At 34.7% G+C, this 18,271-nt stretch overlaps 4 protein-coding genes across 14 annotated transcripts in view; 2 read left to right on the top strand and 2 right to left on the bottom strand.

Moving 5' to 3' along the window:
* The window catches only part of LOC105692827 (intermembrane lipid transfer protein VPS13C-like), a 19,215-nt gene extending 10,619 nt beyond the window's left edge, over positions 1 to 8,596 (bottom strand). The window contains exons 1-25 of one of the 3 annotated variants that reach the window (XM_025747106.2): positions 8,332 to 8,596; positions 7,471 to 7,647; positions 7,244 to 7,351; positions 6,992 to 7,118; positions 6,752 to 6,914; positions 5,658 to 5,869; positions 5,319 to 5,493; positions 4,929 to 5,202; positions 4,611 to 4,827; positions 4,271 to 4,492; positions 4,086 to 4,198; positions 3,777 to 3,985; positions 3,523 to 3,689; positions 3,327 to 3,444; positions 2,946 to 3,245; positions 2,558 to 2,690; positions 2,220 to 2,447; positions 2,015 to 2,154; positions 1,808 to 1,908; positions 1,535 to 1,734; positions 1,283 to 1,462; positions 982 to 1,171; positions 703 to 869; positions 403 to 613; positions 119 to 303 (exon numbers count right to left, since the gene is read on the bottom strand). In XM_025747106.2, the coding sequence (XP_025602891.2) occupies positions 119 to 303; positions 403 to 613; positions 703 to 869; positions 982 to 1,171; positions 1,283 to 1,462; positions 1,535 to 1,734; positions 1,808 to 1,908; positions 2,015 to 2,154; positions 2,220 to 2,447; positions 2,558 to 2,690; positions 2,946 to 3,245; positions 3,327 to 3,444; positions 3,523 to 3,689; positions 3,777 to 3,985; positions 4,086 to 4,198; positions 4,271 to 4,492; positions 4,611 to 4,827; positions 4,929 to 5,202; positions 5,319 to 5,493; positions 5,658 to 5,869; positions 6,752 to 6,914; positions 6,992 to 7,118; positions 7,244 to 7,351; positions 7,471 to 7,611 (4,281 nt within the window). In that variant the 5' untranslated portion in view covers positions 7,612 to 7,647; positions 8,332 to 8,596. Of the gene's footprint in view, positions 1 to 118; positions 304 to 402; positions 614 to 702; positions 870 to 981; positions 1,172 to 1,282; positions 1,463 to 1,534; positions 1,735 to 1,807; positions 1,909 to 2,014; positions 2,155 to 2,219; positions 2,448 to 2,557; positions 2,691 to 2,945; positions 3,246 to 3,326; positions 3,445 to 3,522; positions 3,690 to 3,776; positions 3,986 to 4,085; positions 4,199 to 4,270; positions 4,493 to 4,610; positions 4,828 to 4,928; positions 5,203 to 5,318; positions 5,494 to 5,657; positions 5,870 to 6,751; positions 6,915 to 6,991; positions 7,119 to 7,243; positions 7,352 to 7,470; positions 7,648 to 8,227 lie in introns of those variants that run through there. The other 2 variants (XM_020856273.2, XM_048659062.1) reach the window with 2 other exon arrangements.
* On the top strand, positions 8,302 to 15,751 carry LOC105692828 (GATOR complex protein NPRL3). Of its 6 annotated transcripts, XM_048659186.1 has the most exons (11): positions 8,474 to 8,685; positions 8,811 to 9,115; positions 9,320 to 9,591; positions 9,739 to 9,834; positions 9,910 to 10,128; positions 10,262 to 10,436; positions 10,609 to 10,767; positions 10,839 to 11,015; positions 11,094 to 11,157; positions 11,290 to 12,037; positions 15,580 to 15,751. In XM_048659186.1, the coding sequence occupies exons 2-10, from the start codon at positions 8,954 to 8,956 to the stop codon at positions 11,466 to 11,468; spliced, it is 1,503 nt and encodes a 500-aa protein (XP_048515143.1). In that variant the 5' UTR covers positions 8,474 to 8,685; positions 8,811 to 8,953; the 3' UTR covers positions 11,469 to 12,037; positions 15,580 to 15,751. The 6 variants fall into 6 exon arrangements, with proteins under 6 accessions (XP_012267729.2, XP_048515140.1, XP_048515143.1 ...); XM_012412306.4 differs by lacking the exon at positions 8,474 to 8,685 and adding an exon at positions 8,302 to 8,443 and having other exon boundaries at positions 11,094 to 12,037; XM_048659183.1 differs by lacking the exon at positions 8,474 to 8,685 and adding an exon at positions 8,335 to 8,443 and having other exon boundaries at positions 8,875 to 9,115; positions 11,094 to 12,037.
* Positions 12,044 to 15,751, top strand: LOC105692848 (UDP-N-acetylhexosamine pyrophosphorylase). The gene has a single exon (XM_012412337.4). It carries the CDS (start codon positions 12,251 to 12,253, stop codon positions 13,664 to 13,666), a length of 1,416 nt encoding a protein of 471 aa, XP_012267760.2. The 5' UTR covers positions 12,044 to 12,250; the 3' UTR covers positions 13,667 to 15,751.
* Positions 15,740 to 18,271, bottom strand: LOC105692849 (NF-kappa-B-repressing factor). Of its 4 annotated transcripts, none has more exons than XM_020856276.3 (8): positions 17,913 to 18,271; positions 17,631 to 17,839; positions 17,309 to 17,442; positions 16,886 to 17,156; positions 16,627 to 16,774; positions 16,381 to 16,559; positions 16,107 to 16,280; positions 15,740 to 16,035 (listed from the first exon to the last, which is right to left on the bottom strand). In XM_020856276.3, exons 2-8 carry the CDS (start codon positions 17,804 to 17,806, stop codon positions 15,858 to 15,860), a joined length of 1,260 nt encoding a protein of 419 aa, XP_020711935.2. In that variant the 5' UTR covers positions 17,807 to 17,839; positions 17,913 to 18,271; the 3' UTR covers positions 15,740 to 15,857. The 4 variants fall into 4 exon arrangements, with proteins under 4 accessions (XP_020711935.2, XP_012267761.2, XP_048515254.1 ...); XM_012412338.4 differs by having other exon boundaries at positions 16,627 to 16,753; XM_048659297.1 differs by having other exon boundaries at positions 17,631 to 17,912; positions 18,058 to 18,271.

Here is an 18,271-nt window from a genome sequence, read left to right as displayed (position 1 = left end):
AAAAATTGGATCGTTTCGAATTTATACATTCTAATTATAAATACATTTATAAGACGAACTTAGTTTAGCTCTATGTTCGACACAAAAAGGTCAACCGATGGTTTCGGAAATTACCTACCTCGTCGGTATCTGAAAATAAATTTAACTGCACTCCATCCAATGTTAGTTTTATATTGATTTCACAAAAAGGATGCTCATTATGTGAAAAGAATGCCTCCAGCTTCTTTACTGCTGTATCCTCTGATGCTACATTTGGTGACAAAGGTGTAAGTGGGAAGCTTTCCTCCACTTGTGAATTTGTACCTGGAAAAAACGAGAGGATTGAACTTTCTATTATCTAAATTTACTGTTCATGAAATGACACTCTTTCTACACCTATTATAATATCCTGTGACTCATTACCCATAGTGATGATTTTAGAAATGTTATCCTCCCATATAGAGAGTGCAGATGTAAGATCGCGATGGCCAATGTTTATAAGTATCATATCAATAGCTCCTTTGAGGTCACATTGACAAACGCACTGATTGTAAGAGCTCATTGTCATTGCAGTTTTATGGTCAATCCTTCTATTTAAATCCAGACGAACAAACACCGGTTCTAAAATAGGCTCCTGTTGACAATAATTGTTGTGAATAGTCAAATTCGGGATAGCGCAAAACTTGTTTGAAACCCATAACCAGGATAACAGAATTCACTTACTTGAGTTTCCAAATTCCCAGTTATCATCATGATTGCTCTGGAAAGAGTGACCGACCTCAGTTCAATCAAAATATTATCGATTACTATGGATTCAGATGTACTGCCGCTCATATTACTCTGTTTGAATGATTCTTCAGCCTTGAAGAAATTTTCAATTGTCAAGATTCCTAAAAGATGTCATCAAATATGTAAGCTCAATTCAAAATTCAATTAATTCGATCTCTAATACTAAAGTAACAACATGTTTAAGTACAACGGATACAAGTAACATTGATTTACCCGTATGAAACACCAATAAACTGGGTACATCTTTCTTTTGAGGAAATAGAAAAGTTGGTCCATGTAAATCCAGTGATAAGTGTAGCTTAGTGGCACTGTGTTTTAGCTTTTTTATATTCGAAACTATGGAATCGCTGAATGAAGTCAACAAAGCTTTAGGTACGAGATGCGCAAATGGTTTAAAGAAATTCTGCAACAAATTGATAGCATCATGAAAGTATAGGAGTGCAAGTCCAGCATACCTCCATTCCGAATGTTATCCCAAGTGTAAATTGTCAAGAAGCCGATAAGAAAAACGAACCTCACAGTCTTGTAACATCTTTGAAATAAATATTATATTGATTCGACCCAGTGACACTTTCAAGCTTCCATCTGCCTTAACATCGTCTTGCCTGGCATCCATATCGGAACATTTATAGAGCTTTGGTGTGTGTCTGACATATTTGAAATCCAAGACCTTATCTTCGTCTACTGTAACAATCTGAGGAAATAATTAAAAAATATCAATGGATAATATCAGTAATGAATAAAGTGAACAGTATCTATGCATTACCTTGGAATATAAGGTCATATCACTAAGATCTATTACAGTAAGACCTCTCAGATGCAGTCGTAAAATCATTCTCTCATTAGCCTTGTAAATACAGTCACTTTCTAAGCCAGATAATTTAATTTCCAATAGAGATGCGTCGACATCACACAGATTGATTTGCAGTGTGCCCAGTCGTGCAGAATAGCTCAATTTTGTGGCTCCTTGAAGGACAGCAAATAATTCATAAGTTATTAGAAAAACGCTGTCACACATAAACGAGCGATTAACATTTACCAGGTGGAATTGGTGGATCATCAGGTTTTTTCAAACAAAATACAGAATTATTGAATACATCTCTCTTCAGATAATTATAGATCTCTTCAAGGTGCTGGATCCTGTAATAAACATACATAAATAACTTTTCTACAAATTAATAGATTTTTTATACTTTTTGAGGTGTATTCTCAATAGAACAAAATGGCTGGGTGAATTTGTGCTTACTTTAAAGTTTTGTCGTAGCAGTCTTTCAATGTCAAAAATGAATGCCGATGGAATATAATATTGATGTGAGCAAGATCTACAATCAAAGATTGTTCTGTACTCTTGAAGTGAGATTTGAAATCTGGACAATTTGCTGTCACCTGTGAATAAGAATTTGTTGTGAAACAGCTATCGAGCTATAGTTACTTTTGATTCACACAAATACCTTGCGATATAAGATGGTAATGACTTCAGATGTAGTACTGGTGGAAATAAGTTCAAGATATGAACCAGTAACTCCAGCATTTGTCTTATCTGCTAACAAAATGCCACCGACACTGAAATGTATTGATGAGCCGTAGTCCATGACTGCAGCCTCCAAACAAAGCCCAGATATTCTTAGAGTCACATATGGTTTCTCTATGATTAGAGATTGTTCCCAGTGAATACAAAACTGCAAAAAATAAAGAAATAATACATTAAGTAATAAATAAAATTTTATTTCATTCATTGGAATTGAAACACTTTGATGATGAAACTAGCTACGTGTAAGAAAAAAATTACCTCTCCAATGACAAATCTCAATAATAATCTGATGGAATTATGAGGCGAAATGTTATCATCGAATCCAGGTAATTCAATTGTTGATGCCCACAGTTCCATATCTTCCTCGCTTAATTCAGATGATACGATACTCCTGAATAGCAATTTGTAGTTTACAAGTTTCAGTTTTAATAAAACATGAAAGTAATAGAAGTTTTAATTTACAAATATTATGCTACTGATAATTGATAGCGATGGTAATTCTGATATAGCTTCCTCATTTCAGTGGATTATGAATGAGAAGAAAAAAAAAACATAATATGCCTATCGAAAAATTCATCATTGGTACTTTACTGCACATTACTATTTGGAAGGAATTCAGAGATGAAAAAAAGATATTTAGAGCTACCTCTCAAGATCTGATATCGTTGGATCCAAAGTATCACTAGATTTTTGTTTGGAACTACTTCGCTGAGTGACTAGAGATGATTGGGCGATCACATTGCGTATTAGATCTAACTCTTTAAATGAGAAAACGTTGCCACATCTTATGGTTTGGTCAGTTTCAAGCTGGGTTGTACTTTCCTTCTCCTGATTATTGCTGAATTGATGCAAAAACGGTATAGAACAAAGAAACTCAGTCAAAAGGTTGAGCTTTCTCTCAGACAAATTCAATTTTAAACTAGAAATTGACATGTTGAGCTTTGTCCTACAAATGAAAAAGTTTATATGATTCATTTATCAATCAACAACATTACCAGTCGTCCAAAACCAACAGAGAATTACATACCTGGGTAATACTCTGTAGTCCATCTTTATACTATGAGATAACGTAAAGTTGCATTGGATCTTAGGTAATAAATGATTCTCTGAGTCACATAATTTCTTAACTTCTCTCCAGTCGTCACCTGAAACATGTGTTGACAGTATTTTATTCATATTTTCTAATATAGTGATGGCAATTCCACATAACTACTAATAATAACCTGAATGGCAAAAGAGTATTTGCCCCTCAATGAAACTTATATGCAGCCTATCGTAAAGTAATTCTTCTAGTTCCATCATAGTTGCATCTTCTAGTTGTACGTTTGCAGCTTGTAGTTCACTTTTGACTATTGTGCGTCCAACATCAAATATAAGCAAATTTCCTCCACTAGAAGTGAAAAACAAGGTAAACTTTGATGTGCACTCTTGTGGAAGTTTGAAAAGTCGCGATTCCACAGACCAGAATTATACACACTTTTGAACAGAACCATGTTGTGGTAGAACTATGTATGGGCCTTTTAGGTCCATTTTAAGATTGATTCTTTTTTGTCTCGATGGTATCGAGTAAACTATATTCAAACCTTTCTCCTTAACCGAGCTCATTTGACATCGCATAATGTGTAGCAGTTTTGTTATGTTCAAGTCGCTCGTTTTGAAAAATTTGATTATCTCTGATATAGCGTACTATAAAGAAGAAAATAGAGTCAAGTTTGATTCCCAAGTCGATATGCATAAACTAGTGAAGGTGACGATAAGAAACCTTTCTGCATGAGCCCTAACTCACCTCGTGATACATAACTTCGATTGGCTCTAGTGTTACAGAGACATCAAAATTTGCATAAGAATTTAATGAATTCTTTTCAAAGTCTACGGATAAAAAATTGGAAGCCGTGTTTCCTGCAATTCAATGCAAATTTATTAAAGTTCTCGTAAATAATTTTATACATCATGATGTTTGAGTTAATTTACCTGTTAAAATATTGTCGGCTGTTATTAGAGGTATCAGTTCATTGTCAGATGATGCTCCCTCAATTACAAAACTTTCCGCACGAGCTGATATTTTGAAAGCTGAAGCATACGGGCGCGTTTCAACACTAGCTAAGAACTGAGTTAATGTTATTACCAATACTTCTTTATCTTCATTTAACAAACTCAGGGAACAATTTGCCAGAGTGAAATTATATTTGTGATCTGAAAATTTTTTAATGTACTCGTCAAAAGTATTCTTCAATAAACACTATATTTTTCCATCAAGTGTAATTGTTTTTAACTGATATGTTGAAGCATAATGTATACACGGTACACCTACCAATATATTGCGGCAACTTATCGGGGTTTGTCTGCTCTCCTGAACCATTGCCCATACTTTGGATCAATTTACGCTCTGGACTACTAAGCTGGTTGTTAACTTCATATGCCTTTTCGTGATTCACAACGAACTTGACAACTTCTGGCTCATCAACCATATTCCACAAGCTTGATTTACACACTTCAACGGATACATGCTGGGGTGCTTCCTCTTTCAGCTATTTGAGTACAAAAAAAGAAGTAGGAAATCACAACTCAGACTGACACATAAAATCGAATGTATTACATTTCAATGCTACAATATTAGATCTTTTTTTACCTGTATTTTAGCATGTTCTCGAGCAATTATGATACTGACTATGGTAAGCATGTCTTCGTATTTTTGTAAGTCCAATTTGAGCTCGGTATCAGTTGGTCGAAGTAAAGTCATTTTAAATGCATTTTTGTATTGATGATAATTTTTTCGGTGAGCCTGAAAATAGGCCCAGGTGTATGGTTTTACACTTTGATCTACAACAGCATTATAGGCATATTTCCACCAGCCTCTACAATTTTCATGAACACGAGTACCAGGATGGTATTTTTTGTATGGCCTGAAAAAGAAAATTTCAAAAGCTGTTAAGAAGCCATTGTAGTAAATTGATTTTTCTAAAATATATACAATAAATAATTTATAAGCTACCATATACATTCGGTTTTTTATACACACCTGTTGATTGATATTCGCTTAAGCGATCGAATAATTTCACACAGAGTAATATACTGCTGTTTAGTAATCTGGGTAGCTACGTCTTGGAGAACAAAATCTACCAACATTCGCGGCACTCGAATTTCATTGCTCTTGTTAATTATAATTTTAATTCTTGCCGTGAATGGTTTCATCACTGTAAAAAACACACTGTTCATTTCCCATCATATTTTTCATTGGTATTCATCTGCTGTGAGAGATTCTACTAGCATCCAATATTTAACGACGTAAATCATGTGAGCAGCTTGCTTCGTATATCCATGATAACGTACTATTAGAAAGTGCTGTACGTATACTCACAAAATTGAAATTCTTGATTATTGATACTAAAAGTTTGGAGAGCTCGATGCATAACGTTTTTCCAAGCGAGAAGTTTGGAGAGTTCCCATTTTGCTGGATACTCCGGCAAACAAGTCTCAGCCTTTGGGTCTAAATAGACTGACATTGACTCAGCCCTCATTAATTGATAAATTGAACTCGAACTTGTGGCGATTACACCTGGTTTCCATTTGCTATAAATGGTATAAAATAACAAAATTTAACTAAATCAATACCGTAAAAGTAAGTTTGTAGAAATACACGATTAACATATAACAAGAAAAGTAAACATGAACAACATTAGCCACATAAGTACCCAGATAGTTAATGAGATAGTGCATGAATCACAATTGTATGCTAGTAGCTCGAACACTGCTATTATGCCAGCATAGAGTTTTGCTGTAACAAAGTATAGAGAAAAAGACAACATTAACTCGGATCAAATTTATAACAGAGTACGAATTAGGTAATACCAAGTTCCGGCAGAAGTATTTAGAATGATATCATTTGCCACGGTAAAGCTTCATTTGGACGCCACCGGGTTTAATCTGTTGAAGTTAATTATTGAAAATTTATCGCTTTAGTGAAGCTTTGGTAGACCGATTCAGCAACGTAGGTATTCACTCATACATAGAGGGAAATCTACATTTTTGACTTCGATATGCAGTGTTAGGTGAACATCATTTGTTACGGATTTTAAATCCTTTCAGTAGTAATGTAACTTGTCTGCCACTGCATAGCCCTATTCATGAATGATACACAACAAAATGTACGAAAATTATTTGGAACCATTCAGCCAAATGTAACAAAGGACACACAAGGGGTTCTTGATACACGATTGCTACTGAGCTTATGAAGTTTTGACGAGAGTGTAACCAGTGGATAATGATTACACATTCATGCTTAACAAAAAAACAAGGATGCAATGAATGCTGCTTATTTCTGGTCTTCGTTGGTTAGTTAGTCTCAAAAGTCTACCAACCAAGTTTAACTAGTGAGAGTATGAATAACTTAGTGGAATTAAAGAAATAAACTGCATTCCGAAGCAAAACAAGCAATTATTGAGTTATTATTACTTGTTAGTAGTAGTCACTGACAGACTTTGAATGCACAGGCCACAAGCAACAGGTGTTGATTGTGTAAAACTATCTTCGAATCTGATGTGAACATTATTGATGGTTATTTGGAAATTGTTAATAACAGATGTTACCAAGCTGTCAAGTAGACTAGAAGTTATTCCTGCAAGAGAACCAAAGGTTGTTATTTTTAAAGAAGATGTAAATTAAGCAATTTTTTAGCACATGAAAACCGCATACCATATCCAAGGAAATAATCCTCATCAAGGTCCTCTAAGATCTTTTTCTTCGCTGCTCTGATCAGACGTTTCTCTATATCGGGGTCATAAGCATCACCTAATGCAGGAACTGCTATTATATAGATATCCTAGAAAAAATATGTGAGATTCAGTCGGCAGCTAATCATGTTGCGCATCAATATCAAAACTGATGAAGTGAGAGGGCGAGAGTCCCAAAATAATTGCAGTTTTGTAGCATATTGAAACACTCCACCTCAATGATGACAATCACAGGCTGTGATGTGAGACCTGTCCAAGGTATCTTAAGGCTAATTTTCCCAATCAAACCAATCTTAATTTTAATGGGCAGTCCAAGTTGATACTGGAACGAAAAATTTATAATAAAATAGGAAGAGTTTATTTCCTTCTTGGAATTCATTTGAAAAAACTATAAATATAACTCCACTAAAATTAAATCAATAGCAACATGTTTCTACGCACAAGGGCTTCTGTTTTCAGCTTAAGATCTGTGAGATATGCATCGCCTGAAAATATTCCCACATTAAAATTTTCAGTATCAAGATCTTCGATATAATTTCCAAGAATACGGTTCAGCAGTGCTGCAACCGCTCCCTCGAACATGATGGACACTTTGTTCAAAATTATGGTCCCGTTAATCTGAAACATAAAGTAATTTCCACTGAATCAAATAGCCATGTACAAATCTATATGTATATGTGCTAAATTTTGAATGTTGCTATCATCAAAAAAAAAAAATGTCTTGCATTCTACCTCATTATAGTCCTTCATGGAACAGCAAATGAGAAAGAATGTTTGGAAAATGTGTATAGCAAAGCACGAAAAACGTGATGATTAATTATTGTATTTGACGAGTTTTTTTTTTCTTCACTTCATTGAATAAAATTCACTGAAGTTGCGAAGTTTTAATCATCGAAAGAACTAGCGGAATGTTTTGTTATATTTGGTAGAGAGGATCATGAGGTTTGAGTTGTACCTTTATTTTTGTATGAAAATGTACGAACGAGACTTAATTGTAGATGGTACGTAGCGTCAGCTTGAAGTATACTAATTCCGATAAACAGATAAAATTTAGGACTTCATCTCAATTGCTTTGCATGCGAAAATGTAAAGTTTTATTTCATCTAAGACACATTATTTCCTTGCAGGGGACGATGCGGTATGTGTCTTGACATTTCAAATTTACGACATAACAATAGTATAATTTTACCATTATTACCTCACACCTGCTGTCCGAAATAAATTTGCGATCCGGAATAAATTTCAGATAAAACGAAAAACAAACATGCAATTATCAATCTAAGACGTATGGTTCAAACTTACGAATGGTCTGCTTGCTTAGCAAAACATCTGTCATCATCCTTCAGCAATCTGTCAAAAAAGTCGTCTGCTCACCAGGTCTTGAGTACTTCTTGAGATATGGTTTCATTTAATTGTAAGTTGTAAAGCATTGATATTTTTGTTCCCAAAGTGACGCAACGAACTCGACGCCTGCCCAATAGCTCACTGCTCTAACAAACCGCTCGTTAAATAATCTATAAATATGTAAACAATTTTACCAATCGCTAGTCACAAATCATAACCTCACAAATTTCACACCTCGTTCAAGGCAGAAAGATGTGAAGTAGTGAAAGAACGAATGTAGCTTCAAGTATTGATTTTATTCTCATCCCTTACGTATGTACCATTTTATATGATATAGCTATAAAGTGCGTCATTATAGAGCGCGTGGAAAACATGGCATAGGCACAAGCATGATTTTGCCGTTGACAGGTACTTTTATAGGTTACCTTTGGTTACAGACGATAATATTAGTTATGATCATTGCAACTAATCAAAGACCATCGTCTAAAACTGTTGCAACAGCTTCCAAATGTCTTATGTGAACCAGACAATGAAACTGCCAGAACTGCAATTTGGAGTTGAGCGTTAATCTGGAATCAAAATGGAAATAAATCCCTTAAGCGTCATTTTAGTAAAAAGCGATAGTAAGGGTGATCGAATGTTGTTTCGATATCCACACGCTGCTAATCTGGAAAGGGACTCAAAACAATTTACCAAGAAGAAAAATCCGTACTCCTTGACAATCAGTGAGGATTTGTTACAAGTACATTTTTCCTACTTTGATATTATCTAATATTTATTATTGCTATTTAGGAATACTTGCTCGAAAGCCTCAATGAAATGTTACATTAGTCATTAATGATTGGAGAACACTTTGTCACAGCTTTAATTAAATTAATTTAGAGACTGGTAAACTTCTTTCTTATATCAAAGGGATCAATAATATCGATAGATTTTCACTTCGCAGTCTATACCTTTTCCAACATCTAATATAAGTAATGGAAATCTCACTGGCTTCTCTGATGAAGTGTTGTCTACGCTTTTTGCTGTTAAGCCTGAACTATGTGAATTGAAGTTTGAACTAAAAGTAAACAACGTACGTTTTGTCGGCCACCCAACTTTGCTACCATCACGAGGACTAAAAGATGTCAACTCATCTATGCTCTTCAATATAGTGTTTGCTTTGCAGGCCCAAGCAAATCACTCTGTTGTTAAATGTTATTACGATCTCAGTAAAAGGTGAATTATTCTGGTGAACTAGAACTGCAATCAGATCATTGCATGCAATTGCAAACCTTTTGAATTTTCTGACCCGACCCAGTGATTTGATAATCGATATAACTCATTTCCCACTATTCAAACAAAGAAATGAATCTGATTTTATAGGCTTGGAATTGCTCTGAGACACGAGGAAAAAAGATGTGGGTTTTTGACGGATGAGATAAAAGTAATGGTTTCAACTCATGATGAAGTTGCTGCAAGGTATCCATAATTGTTGAAAATAGAATTCCACCCAGCAATGATATTTCTACAAATAATCATTTTTCACACTCTTAGATCCGAGGAAGAAAGTGAATCTGATGAATCCCCATATGAACTTATACTTCAGAGAAGTTCGTTAGCCCGGGATCTAAAGTCTGTTTTTAACAGCCTTAGTACATCTGGAGTGATTAACATCATGATTAACAAATGGATACAAGTCAGTTTTTGTCTACCGCAAAAAGTTCACCAGTCCCACAAGAAGGGGTTCATCATGAACCCTGAAATTATAGACAGGTAATTTGCTACTATGTGCTGTTATAGCACCGCTCTTAATGGGTTACAAATAAGTAAGAAAAAAACAAGTAATGTGCAGTTTAATACTGGAAATTATTTTTTACCCTTGACACAGAAGAATAAATGATTTCAGATGCCTTGAAAGTTTGCGACCTTATCATGGATTACTGCTTCTAATAGAGCCCCTGGATCTATTGGAGTCACTTCCCGCCGACTCTGCACCAGCCCTTGTTCGTCTTATTCAAATGTACAGCCCATTGAAGAGTCTTCAAACTCTGGCAGCTGATTCTGATCTTAGTTTAGCGCAGGTGACTCATGAGATTGATTTATCACGATTGATTATTATTGTACTGGAATCTCTCATAATGAGTTCTTTCTTTTTTTATAGTATCTTTTTTTGTTGAACATCAAAAATCTGCTATTTTCGACAGAATTTAACACATAAATTCCATCCAGTTAATAACCTGATTTTTCTTGGAGGTATTTCAACTAACTGGGCATTTGGTCTATTGGGCTAAGGCGATGATCATCTATCCCCTTTGCGAAAGTAACGTTTATGTGGTGGCCCCAGATGCAATTCTCACAGCTCAATTACTGGACGCATTTTCAGAGCAATTCCCAGGATTATGTCTACTACAGGTACAATTATAATATTTCTAAATTCCTTTTTCAGTTTTCAGTTGACGATACTACTTCTATTTTTAATTTAGGTAATAAGTGATTTTTCTTTACCAACATCGATAAGTCAGAAGTTGAATCCACTGAGCCAGCCACAACAACAGACCCAATTGGTCAAAATCATAATCTGGTTATTGAAAAATCATTTGCTCCTCCAACTACACACCTATGTGCAGTACATGCCAACACTAAATGGCTGTTTGAAGATGGTGATTTTCATTGATATCTTCTTTTCTTGACCTTGCAAAATATAATAGTGATAATTTGTATTGGCGCCTAATTTACAGTCAAATGCGAACCAAGATGAATCTCGTCTAGTCAGTACTGCCAAAAATCAGCATAGTTGGGAAGGTAATAATACTTTAGCTGATACACCTGGAGAAAGTGACATAGTAGTTTCTCCTGCATTGCACAGCACCAATGGAATTTTCGAATATCAATCCGACAGTTTTCCAATTCCTTCAGAGGATATGATTTTACTAGATAAATTGTGCCGGCTTGGATACCTGAAAGGTGGACATCATCTTGAGGAAATAATGTATCTCGAAAATATTCGGAGATCTCAATTACTGCAGATATTGGACAAATTCCGCGATGTACTTATTACGTGTGAAACTGAAGACCCGGCAATTGCGCTATTTTATTCTCATTTCGATTGTTAAATAACAATGGTATTGGATTGCCGATTTTGTTTCGTGCGTACTATAGTTATTTGATATTGATGAATATCTGTACTCCATATTAGTGAACATCTACAAAAGCTTGAAAATTTGAACAAGAATACATTGTTTTACTTTGTTTATTCAGAATTTCCACTACGTCAGTCCCGACCCTCGTTTACGAAGGCTATTTTTTTAAGGCTTTTACCATTCCTTGGAAAATACATTTTGGAATCATACGTTCAATGATATATTAATTATTGAATGAGTAGTAATGGAATGATAAATTTGGCGCGAAAGTATTTTATTTCCGCACGCGCAAGTTAAACAGCAATCAAGCCGGTGGGCGGTGACCACTATCGGTGCTGACGTAACTTTTATCTGTCACGCCCCTTTTGTAAGTGATAGTACGTACCTGGCGGTACCTGATGATTCAAGTTACCTTTCATTTCCCTGGCATTCAGAAGAGAATGTGATTGTGAATGTAAAGAAATAAAATAGAGAGATATATTTCGAAAGCACCTTCCTCCAATCGAATATGAACACCACCATCACATGGAAGAAGGGCGTAGGTACGGTATTGGTAGGGTAGGGTTAAGTCGCCGTATCTTCCGGCTTGAAATGTCAGCTATTCAAATGTCATCTGGGTGTCAATTGTCACTTTGAATTTCTCGAAAGATATCTGAAAGTGCGACAGTGTGCTGTTGGTCAGAATAATATACGAATAAATAGAAAGAATCATTAGCGAATTGAGCCAGGGAAAATCTTGACGGAAATACAACGCTATGGCTACAGATATTGAAAGACATTTAACAAAATTGCGGGAGTTTCATCAGGAACATCTGTTACAATATTGGGATGAAATAAGTGATGATGAGAAATTGCTGCTCATCAAAGACATTGAAGAACAAAATCTTAAGGAAGTTTCCACTTATTTTGCCACTGCTATTTCTTCGCTGGATGCTGATCACCTTGTATTAGACGCCAAGCTGCGCCCTATACCTGCTAAAGTAAGTGCCTCGGCTTTGAACTCAACACCTGAAGAACTTGAAACTTACCAAGATTTGGGACTCAAAGAAATATCTGATGGACGAGTAGCTGTTCTTCTCATGGCTGGAGGGCAGGGGACACGATTAGGAGTAAGCTATCCTAAGGGAATGTATGATGTAGGTTTGCCATCTGGTAAAAGTTTGTTTCAATTACAAGCTGAAAGAATACTTCGACTTCAAAATTTAGCTGAGCTAAAATACAAAAAAAGAGGTTCAATAACTTGGTATATACTCACAAGTGAGGCAACAATTAGGGCAACTAGGGAATTTTTTAAACGTCACAACTACTTTAATCTGAATGAAAAAAATGTCATCATGTTCGAGCAAGGCATGCTTCCTTGTTTCACTTTAGATGGTAAAATTATATTGGATGAAAAATATAGACTCGCTAGAGCCCCTGATGGAAATGGAGGACTTTATAGAGCATTGAAAGTACAAAGAATTTTAGAAGATATGGCAGAAAAGAATATACGGTCAATTCATGCACATTCCGTAGATAATATTTTGGTCAAGGTGGCTGATCCAATATTTCTCGGATACTGTTTGTCGCGATCAGCTGATTGCGGCGTTAAAGTAGTTGAGAAATCATCTCCTACTGAAGCTGTGGGAGTTGTTTGCCAGGTGGATGATAGTTATCAAGTAGTTGAGTACAGCGAGATAACCGAAGAGACTGCATCGCTTCGCGATGAAAATGGAAGGCTCAAGTTCATTGCTGGAAATATTTGCAATCACTATTTTACTAAGGATTTTCTGCAGTCAATTGCAGATGTTCATGAAACTGAACTGAAACTTCATGTAGCTAAAAAAAAGATTCCATATGTCAATCAAAAGGGAGAACGTGTTGTTCCATCAACACCAAATGGTATCAAAATAGAGAAATTTGTGTTTGATGTTTTTCCATTTTCCAAAAATTTTGCTGTGTGGGAAGTAACTAGAAAAGAAGAATTCAGCGCTTTGAAAAATAATGATTCAGCTAATCGGGAGTGCCCATCAACTGCACGCAAGGATGTTCTTGAGCTTCATAAAAATTGGTTGAAACAAGCTGGTGCTACTACTGTAGAGGGAGATGTCGAGATATCACCACTTGTGTCATATGCTGGTGAAAACCTTAGCGTTGAAGGAAAAAGTTTCAAAGGCCCAATTGTCTTGTAAGAACTATTCAGACTTTATCTTACAAGTAATTGACATACTTAATTTTGTATTCAACGAGCTTCGTTTTATTATGACTTAGATATTATATACGATGATATTTAGATTCCGATAAGACAAGCAAGCGATTGAATGTTCAAAACATTCTCTCGAGTAAATGGGCTGTTTCGGTCTTATGAAGACTTATAGCCTTTATGATTATGATTTTTAATTTATATATTCAAGTTCTTATAGATGGTTGGATATTAATGTAATCCATGTTACATCACAATTTCAAAGTATTCCTATGTGTGTTCTTGAAAAGAAATTTGTCAATAGTTGGTCATATTTTTTTCCAAGATAAATGATATCTTTTAGATGAACACATCGCATATTATATTGCAATTGTTACTACTTCCAAAGTTTCGCATCTTGATCACCAATTTCGTTGCAATCAGATCATTGAAGCTGTATGAGTATGTTGAAAAGTAACTTCACCAGTTGAAGATATTATAAGATGTGATAAATTGTTTTGGAAGATGGTATATATTTTTTTGCTATTATAAATTGAGTTGCTTGTTATTTATAATTAAATTTCTCTTCCTCATAGTTTTATCCCTACAGTCACTCCAAGAAGTTTTGGGAACTCTGTACCCAGATTTTAAATCATAAAGTTGTATTTTAAGAATCCAATAAGCATACACACTTGGTAGGCTACAATGTGTATAAGTGAGCGTCATTTACGACTTTTATTCGTATTTGCTAATTTTAGACAAATGCATAGATTTTTTATGAACAATATTTATATGTGCATTATATACATGCTCTACATTGCATGAATTATCAACATTTGAGTGAGATAAATTTTTTTGCTGTATGTGCTCTTTGTCAGATGTGATTTTTATATGACCTCATAACTAAAATCAAATTTTCACAAAAATCCATGAGTGTAGAATTGGTACTTCAGTTACTACATAGTAGTTTTACCGTCGAGAATGACCAAAAGAATAATAATGATTCAATCAGTTATGGTGGAACCTTTGTTACATACCATAGAAAAGCAATGAAAAATAGTATCAATATATTTTCTAATGTACAAAAATATTACTCAAATCTAAGAATGAGGACATAGTTTTAAATGTAGACAAATTTCGTACTCTAAATTAATACGTAGTTTTGAATACCACGAATAGAATTGTATATTCCTTAATCTGTTTCCTAAAATTCTATTTGCTTAAATAGAATTGAATTATTTTGTTCAAGCGGATCCGTACATATCGAAATCACCTATTTATCCAATTATGTATATATCATCCTTTTCAATGTGTGAATAAATTAATTGTAAGTTTTTTATATTACTGAATGAACGAAAAAAGATATAATAATATCGGTTCATTACTTCAAACACATTTCTTCCTAAATTTATACTTCTTTCTCTGTCAACGATTGATTTATATTATGTATAAAAATTTAACTCAAATTGCTCAACAATGGGTAACGACTGCTACCTCTGTTCCTGATTAGCTGGCAAATCTACTTGCAATGTTATGTTGAAATCAGAGAGCCACTCCTTTGCTCATTGATATGAATAGCTTCCGGGAGAAGAACTTGGGATGTAGTATAACGACAATAAATATGGAAGTAAGCGTGACTTTGATTTAGAATTTGGTATCGATATAACATAGCTCTAATACTTAGTTGAGTCAAAGTTGACCTGATTACCATTAACTATGCCGGATTATGAAATATTGTTGTATTGTTTATGAGTTTTATCATAGGTACATTAAACCACATTAGTGAAATCTGATATATAATTAATTTGGACATACACAAAGAAAGTCAATTAATATTTTGCAATAACGAGACAAATTGTGCCTGAATGACGTTTGAATTATATATAGCTATTAATATACCTGTAAACTATTCGATATTTACAGGTATCCATTTTGTATCCTAACATTGAGAAAGGTCACAACAAGAAGAGCTCACTAGAAGTGAGACACAATATCCTATAGCAAATAAAATAAGAGTTATCTTAAATATCATACGATTTAATGTATGGTGGCGGGCCAATCATCTCTGAATAAATATATTCTATTTTTAATGCAATGATTCTGTATTATTAAAAATATTTTCATCCATTACATAAGGTACTGTGATTAGTAAGTTACAATGAGCATAATGAATCAGTAGAATTTCATAGACTCCAGCATGTTTATTGAATTACATCCATGGCTTTCGTTGGATAAATGAGTTCGTATTTTTCAGTTATGCCGCCACTTTCTTTTAATTCTTCTACAAGCTCAGCTGGATCTATTTTGCGAGATACGACTAACGTGCGGGCATTTTTTGGGCCGTGACTGTGCGACTTGACGCCCATCTGTCTTGCAATTCTATGAAAGAAAAAAATACAAAATACAGGTTGCCTAACCAATTATTGTTTCATTGAAAGAGTTTGACTTACAGATGAATCAGAGCTCTTTCTTCATTGGTAAATTCGGAGAGGAATACGAGGTCGCTGCTCGTGTCACCGCTCACATAGTTTTTCAATATTTGATGGAACTTTTTCTTCAGAATCTCTTGACTGGCTTTGCCTGCTGTAAACCCAAGTCCCTCTCTACTGATCTGTTGTTGCACCCTACAATGTTTTGGTTTTATGATTACAAAACTTCAATCGAACGGAAGAAGTTTATCCAGTTTAGCTCACCATTTGTCATACAGTAAACTTATTGACTTACGTTACTGGGTCAACAATACCCTGTTGAGATTTTCCAAGACCATTGCCACTCCAACCCATTAATCGCATAAGTTTTCTCCCTATATTATCATCAGGTAGAATATTGTCAACTGTTGGAGCATTACTCAGAGACTTTGTGCTCACAATGCTTTCAGGTGTGCCATGGAATGCTTTCTTAATCTAAATTATTGAAGATTAGTTTAACATTTGTTACAAGCAACACAAATGACGAGATACACATTTTTACCTTAATGGTATAATAATATTTTTTCAATAATTCCAACCCATTAGTTGCTGCATTGCGCTTGGCCAATTTTTTATTAGAACCATGCCCATTAGCTAGATTTTTATGATTTATTTTTATCGTACATTTGCTGAAAATCACAAATGATATCCTGTATTAACGTATTGAGAGAAACTGAAAATACACCAGAGGAGCTTCTGAATGTTCTAAATATAAGAAGTAAAATGGGGAAACTTAAAAGTAGTTGATACTCTTTGCTCACCATCCTGTTATACTTTCGTCATATATCCACTCCAAATTTTGTCCACTCGCATTCACTGCATCCACAAGAATACTTATAACGTTATTTTGAGAGTGTTCAACGACTACAATGTTTCCAAATGGGCCATTATTGGTATAACTGTTGTTTTTCTTTCGCTTATTGATAATTTGAGTGGGACAAATATGATTATGTTTGATCTTTTTGTTTATATGGGAATCATCACCTGCTAACGATTTATTCCCACTTGGTTCTGGTTTACTGATATTTAGTCCTGAAATTGAAACACTGATAACATTAATCAGATAAAAATTGCCGTTTTTAAACACACAATTAAATCAGTTGATTAATACAGTTGCATTGGATAAATAAGATATTTTATTAATTCCAATTCCAGTATCGACTCACAATTTTTGTTACTTCTACCTTTGACTTTGGCGCCAGCAGCATCTGATGCTTTAACAAAGGTTCGTTGTAATTTAGTTTTTTGCTTCTCACGATAATCAGCAGCTATCTCTTGGGATAATTCAGCCACAAGCTGCATCGTTTCCTCTGGATAACTGAAACATCATTTGTCGATGTAAAAATTTGAAGAAAAAAATTTTTTTATCTCAGTCAGAAAAGAGCTTGCCTTACGTTACTGTTGACACCTCAATTTATTTTTACCATACTAAAGCAAAATGAGGACTTGGGAGTAATAGAAACACTTTATGTGGCTATCTCTGAATTACATTTTATACTAACGTACCGACATCCTAAGAATTCTATGTTAGTGAAGACCTGTGCCAGACACACCAACTCTTCCTCGGGAAATTGGTCTTTATGAGCGAGAAGAAAGCGACGTCTCAACTCCCAATGTTCGTCACACTCATGTTCCATTTTAAATTGTTCTACATCCCATTCTTTCTCTGATTCCATTTTCATTTGTTATGTTCAATCCAGAGGTACTACAACAGCCTGAAATATTCGACTTATTCATATATTGGTTAACAACTCGAGTTGAACTTCCATACCGAATTGGAGCAATTACCTATTTAGGAGAAACAATATTGTGATTACTTTTGTGTACGGTACAGTGTAGGGAGTTTCAGCTGATTTGGTGTTTTTTTTTGTGTTTAAAATTCAAGTAGTAAAATATTTTCAAAATAATTTTGTGAACGAAACATCAAACTAACCTAGTTCGAAGTTGAATGATTTTTAATGATTATAAATTCTCTGGCTAAACACGGGCTAAACTATTTATTGAATTCCCGATACGTCACGCCGCATCCACACGATGCGCAGAAAATTGACATCCGTCGTATTAGCCAACAAAAACAGCTCGATCATCTATTTATTTTTAGGGCTTTTGATTGGCGGGTGAGTAGCCAGTAAGCCTGTGACATGCAG

The sequence above is a fragment of the Athalia rosae genome, chromosome 1 (genome assembly GCF_917208135.1).
Source record: "Athalia rosae chromosome 1, iyAthRosa1.1, whole genome shotgun sequence".
Classification (NCBI taxonomy): Eukaryota; Metazoa; Arthropoda; class Insecta; order Hymenoptera; family Athaliidae; genus Athalia; species Athalia rosae.
Note: the sequence above shows the minus strand (reverse complement) of the source record. Positions and strands in the feature narration are given on the sequence as shown.

Excerpts from the sequence above, each read along its gene's own strand:
- LOC105692849 (XM_020856276.3), bottom strand. The coding sequence starts at position 17,806 with ATGAAAATGGAATCAGAGAAAGAATGGGATGTAGAACAATTTAAAATG. Across the intron at positions 17,157-17,308 it reads TGCTGGCGCCAAAGTCAAAG|GACTAAATATCAGTAAACCA; the intron begins GTAGAAGTAACA and ends TTTCAATTTCAG. Across the intron at positions 16,560-16,626 it reads AATATTATTATACCATTAAG|ATTAAGAAAGCATTCCATGG; the intron begins GTAAAAATGTGT and ends TCAATAATTTAG.
- LOC105692828 (XM_012412306.4), top strand. The coding sequence starts at position 8,954 with ATGGAAATAAATCCCTTAAGCGTCATTTTAGTAAAAAGCGATAGTAAG. Across the intron at positions 9,835-9,909 it reads CATGATGAAGTTGCTGCAAG|ATCCGAGGAAGAAAGTGAAT; the intron begins GTATCCATAATT and ends TCACACTCTTAG. Across the intron at positions 11,016-11,093 it reads TAAATGGCTGTTTGAAGATG|TCAAATGCGAACCAAGATGA; the intron begins GTGATTTTCATT and ends CCTAATTTACAG.
- LOC105692848 (XM_012412337.4), top strand. The coding sequence starts at position 12,251 with ATGGCTACAGATATTGAAAGACATTTAACAAAATTGCGGGAGTTTCAT.